We start from the raw sequence: 23,299 nt of genomic DNA on the forward strand, positions 1-23,299 counted from the left end.
CCAGAGGTGTTCCTATCCCTGCAGTGGGGCACAGCCCGACCATGTCCAAACCCCACTTCCAGCCCAGAGCCCCTGCTAACGAAAACCTCTGGCAGTGCTGCAGCTGGACCTGCGGCTCTGTGCTAATGCCTGAGAGTAGGGAAGTGAAACTGCCTAGACACGCAGGCCAGGCGGGGTGCGGCGTCCACGCGGGGCACGACATCCATGCACAACGCGGTGCTGTTAACGCAAGGCACTTAGGGCCACACTTCTAAAGAGATATACGCACCTGAAGCTGCAGATAGGTCTGGGCCAGATAGGTGTGGGATTTTCAAAAATGCCTCCAACTCTTTGTGTCCACACAACCCCTGGAGACTGGCATCAACTCTGGAGCCTGCAGCAGCCGGGTGAGATGCAAGGGGGCGCTTTGCATTTGCCACAGGCCCGCAGCACCCCATCTGCTCCGGTGATTGGGAAGACTCCGGGCTGCGACTTGGGTCAGCTGTCTGTCCAAGTCTCACCAGACCCTGGAAACTGCTCCTCGCCCCTCTGCAAATCCCAGGCCGACAGCCTTCCCCATGGCTGTGCTGCTCAGCTGCCTCCGGAAGCTCAGTGGGAATATAGGCAAAGGGGCAGGGCTGGGGAATCTGAGCCCCCTACTCCCCAGCACTCCTGCTGAGAGTTGCAGTGAGGCCAGGAGCCTCTCCAACCCAGAGCAGTCATGGGGAGAGCTAGTGCCCGTAACCCAGGTTGTGATGCTCTCTTGTCCCCCGGGGATTCAAGAAACAAATTGAAATTAATTAACTAATTACCCAACATCTCTTACAGCTGTGATGAAGCAGCTGTGGCACACACAAACCAGCAAACCCATCCAGCTAAGGAGCCCTCAGTAGCTCTTCGTACAGGCCTGGGGGAGGAGAAATGACACCCCCTCCCCACCCATGCAATGGCTGAAGCAACAGGCACCGCTGCAGGCAAGGGGAGTCTAGCAACTCCCTGGAGAGCATCCATGCGCTTCGGGAGGCTGCCAAGGGCCCCCGCCTGCCCGGCGGAACAGAGGCAGCTCTGTGGCAGGCAAGGCTGGCGGGGGCTGCTAGTCTGGCAGCCTCGCTCTCACCAACGGCCTCAGCGGATCGCAAGGGGCTGGCACCAACCGCAGACCCGGGGCTTCTCCAACCTGTTGTGTTTGAAAGGCTGTGGGAGGGGGAGCGAGACAGCTGGCAGGCTCCCCTCTCCAGCTGTTGGGCAGGCTGCTTCCTTTGATAAAGCACTTGGCAGTACTCCCAGTTCTGTGTTTTCTGGCATGTGCGCGCAGAACAGGCCTGCACAGAGCTGCGGCTTTGCTCTCTTGCTTTCCACTTTCCCAGTGGCCCCCCTGCCCCCCCCATGCACGCGCTGCCCCCTGCTGGGCAGGGGGGGTCCCTGCTGCCCCTGTGGCTGGGAGAGGTGGCAGGTTCCAGGACTAGGTCTCCAGAGGGTGTGGGTGAGTGGCTGTGCCAGCCAGAGCCCTCCCCCCACAGCACCCCCCCTCCCCTCCTCAGCTCTTTCCCTTTTCTTGGTGCTGTGTAGGAAGCCCCCCATACCTCAGCCTCCTTCCCCCCCCCTTCCCCCGACAGCATCCTGGTGGGGACGGAAGGGCATGCTATGCATGTTAATGGCCCTGCTAGCACACAGCCGTTTCACGCCCGCCTGCCAGCCTGAGCCTGCATCTACTGGACTCCCAAGGCAACTGACTGGATCCTGTCCTGCCATGTGAGAGCCGGTCCTAGGATCAGGGATCCCACATGGGAGGAGGCTGCTGGGTCCCATGGCAGAGGGTTTGTCCTGGGCATGCACCACAGGGTGAGGGGTGTGGCATCTAGGCCCAGATCCTCCAAGGCTCATCGACACCTAGGCCCTGATTCCTACTGTGGCCCTAGCGACAGGCCGACTGGCCCGGCCAGAAGATGAGCCTGCAGCAGAGCGCCGGACCCCAGCCCCCAGGGCGGCTCAGATCCGGGTCACAACTTGATACCAAAATCTCTATACTGGCCGCAGTGGGACCCCAGACCAGAACGTCGCAAACCCCTGGGGCTCTGATCAGAACCAACCCGATCCTTTGGCCCAAACTCAGACAGAATCAGAATCTCATCCCAGGGCCTCAAGAAAGGGCCTGGCACTGCGTAGGAGGGCAAAGTGGGACAGAGCCAGGAGCTTTGGGAAAGGGTCCCTGTTGCTGGGGCCTCTCCAGGGCCCTGGGGACTAAGGTAGGCCACGGGTGAGGGGACCAGGGGTCAGGCACACGCTCTGCCAGTGAGCCCTACTCAGCAGGTCCCTGATGTCTCATGCGGGCGGCCCCCCTCCAGGCACTGCAGCGCTGGTTGATGGTGCCAGAGCACAATGGGGCATGTCCCCCCGAGCCACAGTCAGCAGTGGGGCTCCCAGCCCTGCTGGCAGCATGGCCACAACCCATGGGATCCCACGGCCAAGACTGTTCAGCCAGGCACCCCCAGCATGCCCTGCCCCACCTCGCTGCCCGCCACAATGCCCAGCTGCCTGTTGGAACACGGCAAGCCCTAGATTCCTGGGATCACCCTGCCCAGAACCCTCCTCGCCACTCCGGGCATCTCACTCTTGGAACAGAACGGGCTGCTTTCGAAGGTCACTGTCCTGGAGAGTGGCGCACCGGACCGGGGTCATCTCATGTAACGAGAACAGGGAAGGTCAGAGCTGCTCCACACAAGAGTGTCACACGCTGAGATGGGGGCTTTCGCCAGCCCTCCCCCTCTGCCTCCTTCATTCCGATCTGGAGGTCCCAGGTTCAATCCCCACTGGCCACGACCCACCAGGGACAGGGCCTTATGCAAATAACAGCTGGTCAGCAACATGGGGAGGAAATTAAATTAAGCTAAGCCTGGGCAATTCCCCGGAGGATGTCCCAGGCCTGAGCTCCCTGCAGCCCAAGGGGGTCACGGAAAGCCTAGGATCCAAGGGGTAACTGGGTGTTTGCTTGTTCCCAGTGGGATGCTGGGGCACGAATGGGAGCAGATGCTCAGCGAGTCACTCGCCCGCACTGGCAGGGCCCTTCTCCTGGAGCACTGAGCAGGGGTTCTCAGATGGGGCAGTGGCAGGGGAGCCAAGGTGGGGGGCCGGTCCAACCCGCCTCCCCCTGGCCTGGTCAGATCCAGAGAGGCAGTGGCATGTTAGGAGAGGCTTGGATGAGGAACGAGCACTGCCCCCTGCTGTTACTCAGGTCAAATCCAAACTCCCAGCACTGTCCATGCTGCTCACGCCCTAGGCTACAGGCCCAGTAATTCCTAGGTAGGTTCCTGCCCCGCATGGTGATGGGGAAACGCCCGTGTTGCCCCCGGGCTAGGACAGAGCAGACGCTAGCCAAGCAGCCTGAGGCCTTTTGGCTGTGGCAGAGGGCCGGTTCTCAGCTGTTTGGTTTGCCCCAGAGGGAAGACATGCCCCAGAGGAAGCCATTCCCCAGGCAGGGCCCTTGGTGCCCCAGGAAGGAACCACCAGGCAATTTGCACTAGTAAGCCAAAGGCACAGAGCCACGCTTAGCGCCGGCAGCTGCTGTTCTGCAGCGTGCAGGGAGCAGTCGTGCCATTAATTGAGGGGTAGCATGTTATATAATGAGAAGAGAGAGGCCAGGAAGCTGCCAGCACGGGGAGAGAACAGGGAACTGAAACCACTGATCAAACCCAGGTTGCTGCGTTCCCAGCCCACGCCAGCCAGCTTTCAAGCAAACCCTTAAATTCCATCTCTTTTCTTTCCTCTAAAATGAAAAGGAGTACTAGTGGCACCTTAGAGACTAACCAATTTATTTGAGCATAAGCTTTCATGAACTACAGCTCACTTCATTGGATGCATTGGATGTAGCTCACGAAAGCTTATGCGCAAATAAATTGGTTAGTCTCTAAGGTGCCACAAGTCCTCCTTTTCTTTTTGCGAATACAGACTAACACGGCTGCTACTCTGAAACCTTTCTTTCCTCTGTTGATGCTTCAAAGGTTATGGCCAAGCACAAAGCACCAGCAGCAGCTTCGTGCGGCTCTGGGGTTCTTAGTCAGTCTGGCAAAGATCGGTGCCTGTGAGACAGGAGCAGTAGTGCCAGGCTGTACAAAGAAAGGGACGGAAAAGCAGACAGCTCTGCTGGTGCCCCTCAATCCCGATCCACAGCCCCTGCTCCTCCAGACTTGGGCTCCCCCACTGTTCTGCTGACACTCTCAATCCCAACCTGCAGTTCCCACCCCTGGGTACCCATACACACAGCTCTGTCATTGTTCCTGAACCCCACAGCTCCCTCTCTTGCCCCACTATTTCATCCTTGGCTCCCCACACCCACTGATGCCCCTGAATCCCAGCCTGGGCCTCTAGTTTGGGAACTGCCCCCTGCACCCAGTGGCAAGCTCTCCAGAACCAGCAGACACTCATTCGGACCAGGACATCAGCCCAGTACCAGACGTGTTTCACTAGGGCCCTCACAGGCTGCACACCAAGCAGAGAGAGTGCTAATCAGGGGCACTCAGGATTGCCTCCCTGCGCCCGCTGCCATGCCCACTGCTCTCGCTGGTCAGAGGCCTGCTGGAAGAGACCCTCCCCCTGGGTGGCTAAGCACACTGATTCCAAATCCTGGAGGCTCTCCAGGCATCAGGTGGTGCATCTTGGCACCTAGTGGCCAGCAGGATGGAAGGGCTCACGGCAGGTGTGAGGGCGGAGCATGCCGCTTCATAAGTGGTGTATTTCCAGTGGTGTGTTGTTAACGAGTCCTCCCGTTGCATAACGTCTGGCTCACTGCTTCCTGGACCGCTGCCAGCATGGGGATGAGTCACCCAGCGTGGCCAGCAATCCCCTTTGTGCAGGGAGAAGCGGGGACAAATAAGGAATGAAGCATGCAAGAGGCTCAGCTCTGGCTCCCCCCATGCAGCAGTGCGTGCAAGACATGGCGACTCCACACTGGCTGGAGACAGTCTGATTCAATATGGCAGCTACCAGCCACTGGGCAGCATCAAAGCCTCACTTGTTGTCTGAAAGCCTGTTCCCAGGACCTCTCCAGCCCAATCTGAGCCAGGCTAAGAGATTCATCCCAGCACCTGAGGGCTCCATCAGGCTGAGCCTCTGGAGGCACTTCAGCGAGCTTGGCCAGAATTGGAGGTGGCTCTGTGATCTATCGACAGAGCCGCAGGCCATTGTCCTGGCCCGCTCAGCTGAGTCTCCTTGCAAGAGGTCGGCCAAGGATACGCACAAACTTCCCTTTTGCATGCACCAGGGCTGAGCCGGTTATTAATATCCTGCTTGGCCTTTGCAAAGAATCCTGGGTATTTTAAGCTGGGACACTGAGTTAAAACTCTTCCCTTGCTGACATTTAACAACACAACACAACAAGCCATCTGCTGGGCTTGTACCTGTAGCGTCTGTTGGAAAGCCCCAAGCTTGGCAAAGAGCCACGGTCCAGCCCACATGGGGCGGGCTGCTGGCCCCCGCTGCCTTGCACTGCGTCTAGCCGCTCGGCATCGTGTTCCCAGATGTCACCCAGCGAGGCGCATTTCTTCCCATAAATGGTCAACTGTATTGGACAAGGGTGTGTGCACCGCTGCCCTCTGCTGGGTACAATCGGTTCTGCACAACCATGTGTCAAGCCCTGGCTGCAAATGGGGAGTCTCTCCTTGCTCAAGCTTCTGGAGTGAGAGGATTGCAGCTCTATCCCTGCTGCCCCATAAAGCTCCAGTCCCCAACCTGGGCAATGTCCTAAACAGCTCTAAAGCACTCGCTGCCGGGTTATCACACTAACGGGTTTAACGAGCGCTGGCATTTCTAAGCCTCCTGCCACTGGTGAACATCCAGCTGCCAAGAGACCCCTGGGTGTCCCGGTGTCAGAGCACCCCACGAACAGCTTCCCCTCCACTCACAAGGTTGCAGGGCGAACGCTACACTTAACACTGAAACCACGGAGCATGACATAGACGCCCCCTCACGCCAGCACGAATGCAGGAGGGAAACCGGCTTTCCAGGCTCCCGCTAGACAGCAAGACGGACTCTGGTCAGGTCAGGGCTGCCAGTCGAAGGCGAGTGTTTTAAACGGCTGGGGGACCCCCAAACAAAGGGCAAATGTTGTATCCCGCCTCAGGTTCAAGCACTCACTGAATGCAGCGGGAGTCCGCCCAGAGCAAAAAAATGAGCGAGGGGCTCAGCATGCGGCCCCAGGATTTGTGCTGTTCAGAGCTGCCTGTGGAGTAATTTCCCTCAACTGCCCCACCCTGGGTCATCATTTACCGGGACAGCAAAATCCCCTGAAATATATTTAGAGAGAGAGAATGACAAACTTCTGTCCTGCGTCCAGCAACGTGCTACTCGCACAAATATACCTCCGTGCCGACCAGCGAGCTACGGCCCGGGGACAGCGTGCAGCCTTTTAATAACTCTTGCGCGTGTACACACACATGGTGAGTGTCCTGCGGGGCGGCAGCCCAGGAGGTATGCAGCTCTGGGCCATGCCGCAGGCTCCAGGATGGGTGATGACCCAGACAGATCACAAGCTGTATAAAGGCAGGATTAAAGGGTAATCCTGCCAAAAGAGGACTTGCTCCAGAAACCCGAGCCCCCACGGCTCCAATGAAAGGCAATCAGATGTACTAGCACAGCAGCTTGAGATGCAGGGGCACAGGGCGGAAAGAGACCGGCTTTTGGTTTTCTACCCATAGCTCCTCCTTGGGGCTGGATTTGTGAATGCGGGAAGTTGTCAGATTTGCAATTTTCCAAGCGCCTGCTTGGACATGGAACAATGACTAATGAACAAACGCTGTGGAGGCTCCTCTGATCTCCAGAATAGAACACACTCATAAAGGAAGGTCTTATTTGTTCTCTAGACAGCTGCCTGTTCTCCTGGGCCTTTTATTACCTACTATGCCCCTCAGGGAGAGCAACACTTCTGCAGGAGCAGCACCAGAACGATACACATGTGCCCTGCACACCCATCTCCGTCATACACACCCACCATTCACATGGCATGTACATAAACACACCCGCACCAGCACAACTACAATGACACATGCACGCACCATGCACCCTGCATACAGGTCTCTCTCCCACTAGAGCCAGGAGCAGGCAGCACAAAGTATCCGTGAATTGCCAAGTGAGGAACCTTGCCAGTTTCCCTCGCTGTTGTCCATAGTCTCTGGTGTTTGTTCATTCACAAACATTCACATGAAGACAGTGAGATTTCCCCAGAGCAGGGCAGAGAAGTTTGCAGGCGACCCCATCAGAAGCCCGCACACAATGATTTATCTACAACAGGTTTATCAATGGGCTAGGAGCAGGTAGATCACAAAGAGAGAAAGGGAGCTTCTTAGTCCACACCAGCGGCCCTAAGCAACAACCTATGGCCAACCACGACCAGCAGCCTCATCACAGAAATGCCACTAGCTGCAGTTCCCCACCCAGCCTGTTCCTCTCCTAGCTGAGGAGAGAGGAGAAACTTACAAACCATGCAACCTGCTTGCAGATAACTCAGCAGAGCAACGGGGGGGCCTTCAGCCTGTCAACTGTTCACGGAGAACGGTTCCCCCAGCCCCTCCACAGACTCCACCTGCAGGTGTGAGCACTAGCGAGTGCATGCACGCATACATACACCCACACCCCCCAAAAGTCAAAGGCTCTTTGCACAACCACGCTCAGAGCCCAGGCAGGAAAGCTGGCGCCCTCAGGCGCTTTGCGACCATGGTCACAACAGGGGCCGGCACTTTCAGCAGCGTTCATGGACGTTACAGAGCTGCTCAGAGAAGGCACTGTACTGACTAGCACCCCCGCTGCTGACTAGTCAGGGGGAACCCCAACAAACATGGAAGGGTTTCTTATAGGCACATAGGGTTTGCCAAAGTGTTCAGATCTCTGGTGCGTCCTGCCAGAGCAGCCTCCTGTGACCTGACGTGTCTGGGACCGAGCAGGTGCAGTCATGCCTGCTACTGGCTGGGTGGGAAAGCTCGGACCACAGGCTGCATGCTGTCCTTTGGGGAGCCTCCCTGGGCGTGCCTACGTGTGACTGTGTGTCCAGGGCTGCGTGCGTGCGCAGTTGGGGGAGAGCACATTTGCACACACGTGTACTGCCACTGACAGAAAGTGCTCCTTGAAAACGGGGAAGTGAGCGTCGCTCCCAGCCTGGACACCTTGGGCGTGCAAGTCCTGGGCCTCCCTTGAAGGACCCGAGCAGGGGCTGGATTCGAGCCGTTGAAGGACACTTGATGCCCATGGGAGACTTTCCCAGTCACCCAGCCCCGGGCATTGGAAGCCGCATTCTCCCCCTTGCACAGATGGGACTGGGGCCCAGAGCAACACAGGTAATGGGCTCAAGATCACACAGGGAGCCTGGAGGCAGAGCCAGGAATCAACCCCAAGTCTCCAGAGCCCCCAGCCAATGCCCTCCCCCCACCCTTCCCCTCCTGTGCCTGACAGGGTTTGCCCTGCCCACGCTGCTCTCCAGAACACCCTGGGCTCCCTGTCTAGGCCCTGACATTTGCCAGCCTGTCTCAGTTTCTCTATCTCCCTCCCCCACCTCGTCCCCATCCTTGGTTCATGGCCCACGCTGTTCAAATGGTCCTTTGTTGTTCCCAGGGCCGGGCAGCTGCTTGCCCCTGCACAGTGGGCCCCAGATCCAGGGAGTGCAGCCAGCTCTCCTCCATGGTGACCAGGGCGTTCCCGGGGTGCACGTGCAGGGAGGGGATCCCCAGAGGGGAGAGGCAAAGATGCTGTCTGGGACCTTCCCTGCCCCGTACCAGGTGGGAGTCAACACCAGGGCAGCTTGTGCCTATCTAGCAGCAACCCCCACGCCCACGCAGAAGGGACTGAGCCAATGCCTAGACCCAGAAGGCAGCTCTGTACCCAATCCACAGCCCAGCTCCACTGTGCGGGGCCTGCCTCCAACACAGGCCAAACCAAACAGTTGCAAAGTCCCCGGGAAGTCAGAGAGATGAACTGTTCTCGGCACGCCCAGCACCCGCTGCCCTCCTGGGCAGAGTCCTCTCCCCTTGCCAAGCGAGCCTGGGGCCTGGTTCTTTCACAGGATAACAGATGAGCACCAGGGGCGGTGGCAGTGGCTATCATGGGTGACAAGCTGCGCTAACACACGACCACTCATTTATTAGCTAGCACTCGCCTGTACCAGCCACATCCATCCCAAATGGGGCGGCACTTTCCCACTCCTCAGCACAAGGTGATCCATCTATAGCCACATCCCCCACCCGGCTGCTGCCACGGCTCACTCGCTGCTCACGCTAGACCCTATTCATAGCCTCAGTGACACTGCAATTCCTAATCCCCCGGAAGCTGGCCTGCCGCTGAGGGGTCTCAGCTGTGCGGGTGGGCAACATGTTACGATTTCCAAGCTGCGCCATAGCTTGCAGCACCACAGTAAAAGTTTTCCAGGCATGGTCTAGGAGTTAAAGCACAGGGCTGGCAGCCGGCTTTACTTGGCTCTGTTCCTGGCTCCACCACTGATCTGCAACCTTCCATGTGTTCCTTTGCCCACCCCATACCTCAGTTTCCCCCTCTGTAAGAGGCAGCGACCTGTAGCAGACTCCCACCTATGGAGGGGATGTGCTGAGTGGTGGTGTTGTTCTAGACCCATCGGGGCGGAGGTGGAGCTGTGGGTTGGCACACCCTCCTAGGAAGCTCTCACAGCACCACCAGTCCCAGGCAGTGCAGGGCTCTAACATGCTGCAGGCCCTGTTGGCAGGACACAGGATGACAGACTTGGGAGGAGTGGCAGCTCTCTGGGGAGCAGCATGGAAATCCTGTACTAATAGCAACACTTAGCACGGCCGCAGCCTCTGCAAACGCTGACGAATGTCATCCCATTCGCCTGAGTTTACAACTGCCAGTTTGTCCACATGCTTGAGCAGGGGCAGCAACCTCTGCTGAGGACTGGCATGGGCCAGGGTTTGGAGGGAACTGGGACTGAGGGGCATCAGCAGAGCTTCATGGGGGAGCCCAGCACTGTAGTAGCAGGGGATGCAGAAGATCAGGATTGAGGGTTGTAAGCCAAGCTGTATGTGGGGAGCCAGGGCTGGAATAGTGGGGGGCGGGAGCTGCAGGTGAGGATTTAGGGACATCAGCAGAGCTGGGCGGAACACCTAGGACAGCATGGAAGCTACAGGTCAGAGCTGGGGTGGGGGGCACCCGGACAGGGAGCGTACCTGCCAAGTCCTGTGGTGTATTGCCAGGACTCAGAGATGCTGATATTACTGGCATCTGCATTGTGCCTGGCTCTAGCCCACCCACCCCTGACTTGCCAAGGGACTGCATAGACAAAGAAGTGTTAAAGCAAGAGGGCCCCTGTATGTGAAGTCCCTTTTGGCTGTGAACCTGATGCGTGAGGCCTGGGCAGTGCCGTTTTCCTCCGGGATATTTTCAGTAGAGCTAAAGCAAACTGGCCGGAGCTTGACTTTATACAAATGTCTCCCCAAAAATCACATAGGCTTGTCCTAAATCTGCACCATCCATGCAAATCTGGGGGAGGGGCAGATCTCCTTTTACACCAATGTCACCTGGATTTGCATCCCAGAGCCATTTTCTTTAAGTGCAACAAGCAACCCTGTAAACTAGACAGAGAAAGGCCAAAGGAACAATGGGCCAGGGTGGGAATTTGGCTCTGCATGCTCTCTGGTGGACCTCTGCAGTGTCTTTGCCAGAACTTCATCTGTGTTTGTACAGTGCCTGGCACATAGGGTCCCAATTCTGAGAGGGAGCACCAGACCCTACCGGAATGGAAAGGTGAAATACCAGTTCTTATTAATCTTCACTGAGTCTGAGAGCCAGGGGGGCCTAGATGTATTGAACCGGATTTCCCAGTGCCCTGCACCATCGTAAAATGGAAACGAAGCCCTGTGCAGCACTGACACCCACCTGGCATTACACATGAGATGCAAGCAGTGGAGAATTAGGCCCATGATGTCTCCAGCACATACAGACAGACTTGGGGGGCTCTTTCGTCCGGCGTGTTCTGGGCACAGCTGAAGGGGACCTGTGCTCCCCAGGAGCTCAGTTCAGGACCTCTCATTGCTCAGGGGTGGGTTGGGGCAGCAGAGACAACTCCCCCACTCTGCACGGTGCTCCCTGCAGTTCCTTAGCATGCTGCTGTCTCGGGGCGCAAGTCCTGGCAAAGCTCCATTCCCCTCTTCCATGGGTCCTTGCAGCTGTAGGGGCAGCCTGCAGAGACCATGGCAATGGGCAAACAGCAGTAGTTTTGTGATGGGATTTCTGCCACAGCTGATAAGGAAACAGAACTGTATGCCCCCATACACATCGCAGTCACTTCCTCTCTGGGTCTCCATTTCCTTGTGTGAAACCTGAGTAGAATGATGTGTCCCCCCCCCCCCCAACACCTGTCCACTTAGGGATCTCAAAGCACCCTTACCCTACCCTGGGGTGCCCATGGCGCAGGAGCTGAATGTGACTCAGCCATGGCCTCACAGCAAGTGAGCGACAAAGACAGCTGTCGGCCTGGGACCTCCAGACACCGAATGTCAGCCACAGGTCGCCCACCCAGCAAAGCAAGGTTCATTAGTGCGGGCAAAGTGCCCGGAGAGGATACAACCAGAATCCATAGCACTGCCCCCCACAGAAGGGCTCAGCTTCATCACCTCCCAAGCTCCCACAGAGCAGCATGAGCCTCTAGGCATTTCTGCAACCCCCCATGGCTCTATGACCGAACTCTCCACAGACATCACTGACCAGCCCGCAGCACCCACCACCAGGGGAAGCAGCTTCTTCTCATGTCCAACACATGGGGCGCTGAGCACAGAGTGGGAAGGGACTCACTGGGGAAGTCAGTGGCAGAGCCAGAGTTGCACCTGGGGCTCTTGAATGGCAGCCCAGTGCTTTAGCCCCAAGGCCAGCCTTCCAGCTGCAGGGCATGGGCACAGTAGGGCCCAAGTTTGCAGCCAGGTGGAGTCTGGTGCCAGGCTCTCCTTCCGCCCGTCACTAGGTTACCCATGCAATGTGGTGCAGGGAGGGGCTATTAGTTTAGTTCAATGTATTTCCTCCATGTGCTGGGCCCACGCACTGGGTGTACTCATCCCTTCCCCCTCCGCCCCCCATACACATCTAAATACACAATGACCAACTGCACACAAGGAACCCAGCATGGGAGAGGCAGGGTGGCCACCTGAGAACAAGGCTGTCCCTATGTCCCAGCACAGGCTGTGAGGTGATCATTCCTGGCTCCTTGGGGGACCTTGGGCGAGCTGCGTGGGTGGTGTGGTGATAAGTTAGTTAATGGCTGTGTGTGCTCAGATACAGTCTTGATAGGGGTAGTATAAATAGACAGGGTGACTTTAGCCAGCATGGCTTGCTCACAGCTCCTCCAGGTGATCTGGGCCAATAAAAGCTTTATAGCAGCCCCCTTGTCCCCCTGGATGGTGTGCAAAGGTCGTTTTTTTGCTCAAGTGCAGAGGGGCACACAGCTGCATCACTCTTCCCCCCTAGGTGTCCGTGCCGCTCTGCCTTCTGGCTGCACGCCCTGGGTCTCACCTCCGCAGAGGGATCCACAGTGGTTACGGCTCTAGGTGCCCACTATCATGCCTGGGGTTGGTGGGGTTCTCTGGTGGAGCTGTTGCGTGGATCCCCAGGCACCACACCCCCAGTGGTTGGGGTTACGCTGGGAGGAGTGCAGCATTCTAACCAGCTGAATCCTGGCAGAGGAAAATGCCAGGCTGGGGTGGGAGACAAATGGCCTTTGTAAGGTTTCCAAGTATAAAACAAATACAGTGCTGGCCCTTTAACACTCCTCCCGTCCTGCTAGGATGGGGGTTCCTTACAGGAAGTTGGGTTATTCCGGGGAACTCCCCCTCACAGCACGATAGGTTCAGTGCCCCAGGAAGGCATACGGACACGAGGTGTCAGGGGGCTGTGCACACAGCGTGCCGTTAGCATACAGCCTGCAGTTTGGGGGGTGTATGCCAGCCCTAGGGTGAATCACGCATTGTTAGAACCATCTAAGCAAAAGGACAGGGAGTCGTCTGACTATAATGGGCCAGATCAGAACCCAGATCTGGGGAACAGCCGGGCTCAGTGCACACCTCTAGGTAACCAGGATCAGCTCTTCACCGTTACCCAGGGGCCTGGCTCTTAGCCCCAACTCTGCCAGCTATGAGGGGCATCTCCATCCAGAGAGCGCTGGCCAGGAAAATGGGACTATGGAGCAGAGCACTAGGTGCCCCCTGCAGCAGCCCGGGCAATTTAAAGGACAAGTGGCAGATTCCCCAGCCAGGTGTCTCACACGCCCGCTGTGCCTTGGGCCATCATTGCTTTAGTGAGCATTGTGACAGGGTGTTCGCCCCACGCAAGGCCTGAAGGGGCTAAGATGGCTACGGGGGCCAATTAACTGCCCAGACTGCACATGGGGAAGGAGTCAGGGAGCAGGGATTGAAGAACAGGCTCAGCTGGGCAGGAACAGGCAGGGCCTATACAAGCCAGGAAGCTGGCAACAGAAGGGGCTGGAGGGAAGGAGTCTCCAGTCACTCCCTGGGAGAAAGGAGGGGTGCCTGGGGCTAGAGGCAAGTATCCTACGATCCCTGGGAGGAGGGAGTGTGGCTTGCCGAGTCCAGAGAAGGAGGAGAGCCAGAGTAGTAGGCAAGGCTCAGGGGAAAAGCAGCAAGGTCTGGAGTAGCTCAAATCTGGCTGCCAATGAGAGGGCCCCTGAGCCGGGACCGGGGGTAGAGGACGGGTCTGGGTCCCCCTACCAGCTGCTGATGAAGGGGCACTGATGGGGTGGTGAGCAGAAAGACTGCCTGATCCTGTTTGTCAAGATACCCTGGAAGGAGGGAACACGTATGGTGACCCAACCAGAGTGAGCAGCGTCACACAGAGGAGGCTGCGGTTCCTGGAGCGAGAGGGGCTGCAGCGTCGCCAGAGGAGGGCGCAATGCCTGACCAGAGCTTGGCCAGGAAGAGGTGCCACCAGCGATGAGCCCCATGAGATGCATACGTATGGAATCGCTGCAATGACAGGGCTATTGGCTGCTGGTGGAATGCAGGCCTGGCTTTGGTCTGTTGTACAGAGTGCGATGTGTGTACTGAAATCCTGGGTGTGTGCACGCATGTCTCTACAGTCCTGTCCAGAGTTTCGTGTTGCCTGGTGGGTGCAGGATGTGGTATGTGTAGTTTTTACACTGTGCAGTGTGTTGTTTGGCATAGCCTGAGTTGCTCCTGTATCTTGGTGCAGTGTTTTATACCGTACAGTAGGTGGTACGGTTGCATGGGCAGAGTGGATTGTGCTGGGTGCGCACTGGGGTCTGCACGTTGTGGCACACTGTGTAGCATAGAACGTGCAGTTTTGTGCAACGTGGCACATGTAATGGGTAGCATGTGCAATGCATGGAACTGTGTGTATGTCGTGTGCAGTGTTGAATGTGCAGTGCATGATGCTATATAATGTGTTGGGTGGAGGGGTGTTTGCACTGTGGTTTGTGTTATGTGTGCCATGGGTGTGGCGTGTGCTGCTCATGTTCGGTGTGCTCCGCTCCGTGCAGCGGGTGGCGGCGCGTGCACAGCATGCACACAGTGCTGTTAGGTGCAGCGGGCTCTGGAGGGGTCTGTACAGCGCTAACCATGGTTGACATCCCCCCAGCACCAGCTGCCTGTCACTGGCCGGCCCCGCCCCTCAGCGCTCCCCTCCCCCGCCCCCGCATGCTGTACACGTGCCGCCCTCCCCGGCCGGCAGCCCGACCTCCACCAATCAGCGCCTGGCTCCGGCAGGGGCCGCCCTGTTGAATAAGAAGCCTCCGCGCCTGGCGCCCCACGTGCCCGGAGCCCCGCCCAGCCCCAGCAGCCGGGCCCTACCGAAGAGGCCCCTGCACGAGCCGGGGGGGCGGGGCTGGCATCTCTGGAGTCTGGAAGCCCGGCCTGGCACCGCCCCGAACCAGCCCTGCCCGCGCTGCACACGGGCTGGGCACGGCCCTAGCCAGCCCCGCTCCCCGCGATCCTCTCCGCGCTGCCGCTGCCAGCGGGCGCTGAGCCGGATCAGAGGCGGGAGCGGGGCTGGCTGTGCCGGGCTACCGGGAGCGCAGCAGTGGCGGGGCTGGGTTTAGGGAGCAGGGTAGGGAGGCGCAGGGTCTTTCCAAGGCCAGGAGAGACTCCTGCCGTTCGGTAGCAAACAGGAGCAGCCGCCGCTCACTGAACGCAGCAGACTCCAGCTCATCCCCACACACGTGTTCGCCAACCCCCCAATGCCTTCCTGGAATGTGCTTGCTGTAGCTGTCCCAGTCCTAACAGCTCTATGCTGCCCTTTAAACGCTGCTACCCCTGCCCATCTCCTCCTGCATTCTTCCCTCAGTAGGACCCAAGGTGCAGAAAAGCGATGGGAGCAAGTGGTGCAGCTACCCTGCAAAAGCTGGCCACCCAGTGAGCACATCAGGGGAGCACCTGATGCCCCAGCCCACTGGCACCCCATGTGCTGCTGCATGAATGGACAGTTCGGCCCTTTGGAGACTGCGGATGTGCACTGAATGCGCCCTAATCTAGCACAGGGCTGGCGGGCTGGAAAACGCCAGTGACCTAAGGGCTAATGGCTCCACACAATGATTATATCTTAGCTGCAAGCTAGGCTCAGGAGATGTCAACGCCCTGTTATGTCTCTCCTGCAGTCTATCATCCAGGCTCTGTTCAGGGCAGAGTGTATGGTCTCCAGTGAGGAGGCCTCCACCCCTGATCTTGGGAGACAGTTCCACAATCTAACTCTGGCCCCCACCTCAATTTCTTCCGCACAGCTTTATCCTATTACAGCCCCATGGATTCACCAGGCAGCACCTCTACCTTCACATGCTCCGCTTCTCTGAAGACACTCACCTACACCTGCTCATGCTCCCTGGCTGATTTGACATGTTTGAGGCATTTAGCTCTTTTCAGGTTTCTGCTCCAGTCCCTCTGTCCCCTGGATCATTCTTGTTGCTCCTCTCTCAATTCCCTCACATTTCTCATTATCCTTCGGGTTCCATATTGCCCAGAGCCGATCACACAATCCTGCTGGGATGGACGTCTCCCCAAGGACTCCCCTCCCTGCACCAGGACAGGAGGACTGTGTGTGCGCAGCCCCCAAACTGGCATCCACTTGCTTCTTGCTGCATTGCAACCCCTTAGCTCCTTACAAAAGGCCCAGGTGGCATTAATTACTCTAAGAAGCTGGAGCGAGAACAGGGTGTCGCAACAGCTCTGAGCGGATCCAGGGCCCTCAGAGAGCCAAGCCCAGAGCCTGGCTCTGGGGTGGGAGCCAGAAGCCAAGACAGTGGAACCAGCCACAGCACATCCAGGCCTCTGCGAGAGCCAGGGGAAGCCGATCAGGCCTGCCAGAGTCCTTGAGCTCTAGAGGTGCAGAGCTGGTGGGGGCACGCGCTGGGCCAAAGGCAGTCTCAGGTCACTTGCCCACCCCTGTAAAAAGGGCACAGCAGCCCAATGCTGTGCGGAGGGGCTGGGGGAAGAAGTGCTAAACACTAGCTTGGCTTGTGACAAGAGCGTGTGGGGCTTAGGGCTGGCCTGGGGACCCCATTTCCAGCTCCATGCCGCCGCCCAGGCTCCAGCTTAAACCCTTCACCCCAAAACACCTGAAACAACTCACAGAGAGCCAATGGTCAGAGCTGGGCCAAGACTCCACTGTCCACCGCCAGTCACGTGGTCATAAGTGTCTCAAGGGGTGATGCTGCCCCTCCACTCCTCCATGCTGCTGCCTACGTAGTCAGACTCAGCTGGGTCTGGGATGTGTGATCCTGGGGTGAGCCACACAACCAGGGAAGCGACTGGCTGCTGAGCTCCCTTCTCCTGCATTCTCAGAGCCACAGGCCAGGGAACAGCCTCGTGCCCTCACTGACACACCTGTGCACATGGGCGTGAAACAAATCAGGGTTCCCTGCTTACTCTCCAGGCAGGAGGGTTTCCCATCTGCTTGGCGGAGGTGTGAAGGCCTGCCTTCCCCCCAGCCGGGCTATGCAGCTGAGGAAAGTGTGCATATGCAGTAGGCTGTGCAACACGCCTGGAAGCAACACTCCCAGGACAGAGCGATGAGGCCTGGCCAGCACCTCCCAGGCTGGTAGGCCCCGATGCTCAAAGAGATTTCATTGAGGCCCTAACTTCCACTGAAATCAATGCCAGAAGAAGCCAGACTCCCTTTGAGAATCTGGGCTGAGAGGCCTGCGCAGAGCCATCCCAGCGCCAGGCTGGGAGCGCTGTACAAAGCGGGGTGGGGTGGGGGGTGTGTGTGTCCTGAGCATGGATGGGGGCAGACACTTAGAACTGAACTGCCCCACTCCAGACACAGTTGCAGGGGCTCTCTCCATCCCAAGCTGATCCAACCCCTCCCCCACGGTCTGGATCCCAGCTCCACTGCTCAAGCCCCTCCACTCCACTTCGACTGACTCCTGTGCCTGTGGCGAGCACCACCCACCTTGTCTCCTGCCCGAGTTTACCCAAGGGTGGGTGTCGTGTATCCATAAACCTTACTGATCATCCTGGATATTCTGCTGCTGACAGGCCTTCTTGTCCCCTGCCGGGATGGGAATTAATCCTCATTACCAAAGGCCATAAACCCATCCAGTGCTTCTAGGGAGCAAAGGTGCCACGGAGGTGGGCCTCAACTCTAGTGTGTCCCTAGCAGGTGGTTTATCAACGCGCCCTCACCCAGCACCCCCCGAGGCAGCCCTGCCACGCTACTGGCTCTCAGTTCTCTGGGCTCATTAGCCAGGAGGAGAAAGTTCAGGCTGAAGCAGAACAGCCACAAACAAAGATATTGGGCCTCTGCACAGTTCTAGATCCCCAAGGGCGATGCACCAGGCACTGGGCCTCAACTCCATGCAGGCAGTTCCCGTCCTGTTCAAGCACATCACCCCCAGGTGCCCACAGAACAACGGGGTGGCGTGCAGCAGGGAGCCTTCTTGGCTCAGATGATGCAGGGGCATGTTAGCGGCATGTTAGCCTGGTCAGAGAGGCAGTGCACACTAGGAATGCTTTGTCCTGCCATCCACATGCTGCACACAGGAACAAACTGAGCCTCGCAGCCCCCTGGGAGAGGAGTCAAGATCATCATCCCAGTGTTAGAGAAGAGGAAGCTGAGGTATTGTGAGGATAAGGGACTGGACCAAGGCTGCTGGTAAGTGAGCAGCAATGGAACCCAGGAGTCCTGCTCCTAGGCATGTCCTGTAGTAACCACCAACCATCCTCCCATCTAAACAGCAGTGAGCATGAAGCAGAGTGAGTAGAAGCAATATTCAGTGTGAGGAGGGTGATGCCAGGAGCTGCTGGCACTGCCCAGACCCTGCTTCTTACATGGTGGGGCTACACTGAGCCCCGCCAGGACCAAGGGCCCAGGCAGTGTCTCATTTCCCTTCCCCAGCCAGAATGCCCACAGGTTTATGGGATGGCGGTTTCCCCCGGGAGAGAGAACTCACTCTTCTCCCTGCCGTTTTCCTCTTGATTGGTTTTGTGATGGAGGAGAGGCAGCTCCTGCCTCCCGCAGGCATGGTCATTAGGGCGTGGGCAGGAATGCCTCTCGCCTTGGCTCCCAGCCCAGCTCCTGCCTTTGCCACCTGAGTGCTAGCCCCACTTATGTAAGCCCCAGGAAGAGGGACTCCACTAGGGTGGCTCTGAACAAGCAGCCTGCCTCAGCCTCTGACTGGCTGCCAACCCCGTCAACCCCACCAGGCAGCAGCGAGATGTTGGTCCTGCACTGGCGCAGGCATGAGGAGCCACGTGCACACTGGTTTGAGGTGGAAACATGCATGTGCACGTGCAGCTTTGCACATGGCTGCTTGCGTGTGTTGTGCAGGCACGTGTGTCCCAGTGCACCCGTATGTACATTGACATGTGCATATGAAGATACAAGCTTACACACGTGTTTGTGCAAGCCTGTAACCCTGCATGCCAGGTTGCGTGTGTGTGTACCTGTAAGTGTGCATGCAGGAATGCACATGCATGCAGATGTAAGCAGGCGTGGGGGGGAGGTTGCTGCAGAGGCAGGGAGAGCTGCTACCCAGATGCTGGTGTGCGGGAGCACAGATGTGCATATTGCCCAACTCTGACTTACCCACAACAGGTTGCTGTGGGAGGGGAACATCCCCCAGACCTTATAATGAACACAAAGCCAGGCCCCCCTTAACACAGCTGCTAATGAGGGTGTGAGCAGGCCTGTCGGGTTCCAGGGGAAGCTGTAACACCCCCCACACGCCACCATGTCACACACTTGCACCACCAGTCCACCCCTAAACACCCCCTGGGGACACAGCAAAGCAGGTGGTTCAGCCCTGATTCCTTTTTCCTTCAGGTGAGATCCCCAGGAATGTTACAGAAGCCTGGCCTGATGGAGCCAGCCCAGCTCTGTCTCCAGCTGGGACCTCGGACAAATACCGGCCCTACCTGTGCCTCAGACTGTATAAAGGAAACCAACTCCGGCACAGGAGGGTTAAAGAGCTAATGCTCCACGAGGGAAGTGCTGAGTCAGGGCAGATAGCTCTCCCCCCACCCCTGGCAGAGAGAGATAGCAGGGAATGCTGCCCCCCACCTCCCCACGACAGATCACCTTCCCTAGGGCTTCAGACACAGCCTGCAAAACAGCCACAGCCCGCCCAGTGTCGCCCCCGGCCCCCAGCTATTTTCCTCTCTCACACCAGTCTCTGAGGATCATCTCGGCCAGAGGTGCCACCCAGTTCTCGGGTGAATGGGACCAGAGGAAACTCCTAGGGTTGTGACGTGACTGCGCTGGTGCAGCAGTGATGCGGTTGTGCAGGGCACCCATACGCATACAGGGAGGGGACTTGGTCAGCCCCATCTCTGCGCAGCCAAGAAGCCCTGATCACAGACCAACAGGCCGGTGCCCCGGAGCGCACAGGCTGGCCGTAAAACACCTTTGCTCAGGGTTGACACAGTTACTACAGCTGGATCCACAGCCCCCTGGGAATTCGCCTTTCAAACCCCAGAAACATCACTCTGGCCAAGGCGGTTTGATCAGGGATCACAGAGAAAACAAGGAGGAGTCCTTGTAGCACCTTAAGACTAACACATTTATTTGGGCATAAGCTTTCCTGGGATATAACCCACTTCAGAAGAGAACAGAGAGAGCACAGAGACAGGCTGCAGGCGAGTTACCAGAGCAGGCCAGGGATAGCCTGGGCTCCTGGGTTCTCCCCCCAACTCTGCCACTCACTCCCGCGGTCGCCCCCTGTGCCTCAGTTCCCCCTCCCCCAGCAGGTGATGAGGCGCGGCGCAGGGGAGGTTTAGGATAGGGCTAGCGGCAGCCTGCATGGAGCGGCGGGTCCGAGAGCCAAGCCCAGCTCGGAGGAGCAGGGTGGGCCTGGCAGCATGACTGGAGGCAGGCGCACCATGTCCTGGGAATCACACAGGTGGCCAGTGCGTAGGGGGGAGCAGGACAGTAACCTCAACCCGAGGCTGCATACACGCAATGCCCCAGCGCTCCCAGCAGCCAGGCTGCCGGGCATCCACCCCAGGGACCGACTAACAACACGGAGTGAACAACTCACACCCCTGGGCCCAGATCCGCCACTCTCAGCCCCAACCCGGGCTCGCCAGGACAGCTGCCTCCCCACTGCTGGGCGGTTCCCCCCGCCCGAAGTGATTTCCACGGTGCTAAGCCCAGGCTGGGGGCGCTGAATCAGCTCCTGCCCCCGATCCGAGACAGCTCAGCGGACACCGGCCACGGAGAGGCACTTTCTGAAAGGTATGCAGGTGCCTAACGAGGCAGGCCGTGCCCTGGAGATGTACCAAAGCCCGCGGTCCCCAATCTCGGTGGGCCCAGGGCTTCCTTGGGCCCCACCCCGGGAGGAGCGGTGCGTCCTAGCCAGCCAAAGAAGGGACCCCGGCGCGCCCCGCCCGGCCTCACCTGTGGAAGAGGAGCAGGATGGAGAGCAGGGTCTGGTCGATGTTGCTGTTGCAGATGCCCTGGTTGAGCAGGTAGCAGGGGTCCCGCACCACGGGCTCCAGCGAGTCCTGCCGCATGATGCTGCTCAGCTTGTCGGCGTTCAGGTTCTCGCACACTAGCTGCGCCCGCAGCTGCCGGAAGTTGCTCACCGTGGGGCTGCCCAGGTTGTTGTTCTCGCCCCCGGCCCCCTCCTCCAGGCCGCTGCGGTTGGCCAGGTCCAGGCAGCAGCTGCAGCAGTCCAGCCCCACGGGCGAGCGGCACTCCTCTGCGGCCATCGCGGGCACCCAGCCGGCCGCGGCCGTCCACCCGCCGCCCGGAGCGGCTCCCTGGGCGCCCGAGCCCGCTGCGCTTCCCCAGTGGCCCTGCGCCGCTCCGCTGCTGCCCCGAGCGCCACGGGAGGAAAATAGCCACAGCGGCTGATCAGCGCCCGGCTCCAGTCAGCCCAGTGCACACGCCCAGCCTCGCCGCGGGAGCGGCTCCCGCGCCCGGGCAGCTGATTGGCGAAGGCGCCTCCACCCGGAGAGCCCTCCCCCCGCACACCCCGCCGGGAGTCCCGCTGGCCGGGCGCCCGGGAGCAGGGAAGGACAGCTCCGCCGGGGCACAGGGCAACCCCTGCGCCGAGCCCCCACGCCCTGCCCTGCCGGCGGAGCGGGGCAGCGCCCCCACGAGGGGTGGGCAGCAGGCAGGGCGGTTCCGGGCTTCCTCGGCACACAGCGCATCTATGGGGCTGAGCTCTGCCGTCTGCCCGCCTCCCCTTGGCCGGGGCAGCCCCTCCCTCCAGGCAAACACCCCCCCGCCCTTGCCCGCCAGCCTCTGCCGCCCCAGGCTGCGTGCTAGACATTCCGGGTGCTGCCGGAAGACACGGTCCCTCCTGCTCTGCATGGAGCCAGGTTGGCATGGCAGCAGGGAGGGGGTTCTGGGACACCCCCCCCCCCGTGCCTGGCACCGACAGGCTCCCAGCGGCGGCGAATGCCACCCTGGTCCCTGTGCAGGGAAGTGACTGTAACAGCGCGGAGCGGGGTGTCTCGCCTTCGCGGTACAGAGGGGGAATTCACACTTCACATACAAACAGGCACACCCTCCCTGCCCCCAGCCACTTCCCCGCCCCTCCCTGCCCGCTTGTAATCACCAGAGGAAAGAGAACTTGGCTACAAGTGTGAAATCACCGCCACACAGCGACCGAGAATGGAGAACTGCGGGGCTCAGAGGGCAGCTACTTCTGTTATACCACAAGGATGCCCAAGAGAGGTCCTGGAACCCCCTAGGCAGACAGGCAATCCTTGGGGACCATGTTAAGAAGAATAGACAGAGAATTCAGCAAGAGACACAAGGACAGCAGAAGGGTGTGATGTTCCCTGGAGTAAAGACACAAGAGTCACTGTAAGATTGGGTGCGTTTCTGCAAGTGACTGGCAAGTCTCCACCAGGGTGATGCACATTGGAACCAGTAAGAGGGCATCACAGGGAACTCCACAGATACCAGAGACTTCAGGGATCTCAAAGGGGAGCTGAAGAAGAGGAAAGTCCAAGTGATCTCGGTCATTCTTCTGGTCCCAGGAGCAGAAGGCAGAACATGCTGGAGGTGAACCACTGGCCAAGAGGCTGGTGTGAAGGTGAAAGTTCTGGTTTGGTGGAACACTGGGGCATATTCCAGTGGGACAGGATTGAACGAACAGGACTGCCCGCATCTCAGAATGCGGGGTTGGTAATCTGGCTGGAGACTAGCTGGAGAAACCAGGAGGGGGTTAAACTAATGATGTAATAGAAGGAGGCTAAGGGGGCAAATGTGGAACAAATGGAACCAAACTCAGGGTGTTGTGAATATACTGAACCAAGGTGGCAAAGGTGAAGAATAGACATCTTTTAATTGCTTATATACAGTGATAAGAGTCTAGGTAACAGGAAAGAATAATTGGAAATTATCGTTGCTGAGGGAATATAGCTATAATTGGCATTATTGAAAAGCCAGGATTGGAATGACCACTGACTCTAAAGGACAGGATGTGTTGTTCCTTAAGCACCAATCTGTAATGTGTGGGCCTGAAATTTTGTGATCATGGACGACTCCAGTCTGAGAGACATGCTGGAGGTTTCTTGGCTGGTAGTAAAACATAATTGGAGTTTCTAAAAGTTAGAGATGATTTTCTAACACCAAACTCATTGCACCCAGCATGGAGTAACTCAATAGGATCTCACCATGAGGGATAAGCATGAACTGATCACTGAACTGAAAGTTACTGGTGGTTACTTAGGGACCATTGATCATGCTGTGATTAGATTTCTTATGTGAAAATAGAAGACAGTCCTAACCACTATAAGCACTTGGTGCTTATTAAGGGCTAATTTCCCAATGCTGAGGAAAATTTGGAGCAAAATTGATTGAGGGGAAATATTTAGACAGAAAAATATGAATGAAAATGGGAGGG

General features: G+C 58.2%; 1 protein-coding gene across 1 annotated transcript in view; it reads right to left on the reverse strand.

The window, feature by feature from the left end:
- Positions 1 to 21,285, reverse strand: part of TSC22D3 (TSC22 domain family member 3) — a 50,010-nt gene extending 28,725 nt beyond the window's left edge. Inside the window, exon 1 of the mRNA XM_077826578.1 lies at positions 20,836 to 21,285. Within this exon, the coding sequence (XP_077682704.1) occupies positions 20,836 to 21,149 (314 nt within the window). The 5' untranslated portion in view covers positions 21,150 to 21,285. The remainder of the gene's footprint in view (positions 1 to 20,835) is intronic.
- Positions 21,286 to 23,299: the final 2,014 nt, after the last annotated feature.

The sequence above is a fragment of the Eretmochelys imbricata genome, chromosome 9, assembly GCF_965152235.1.
Source record: "Eretmochelys imbricata isolate rEreImb1 chromosome 9, rEreImb1.hap1, whole genome shotgun sequence".
NCBI lineage: Eukaryota > Metazoa > Chordata > Testudines > Cheloniidae > Eretmochelys > Eretmochelys imbricata.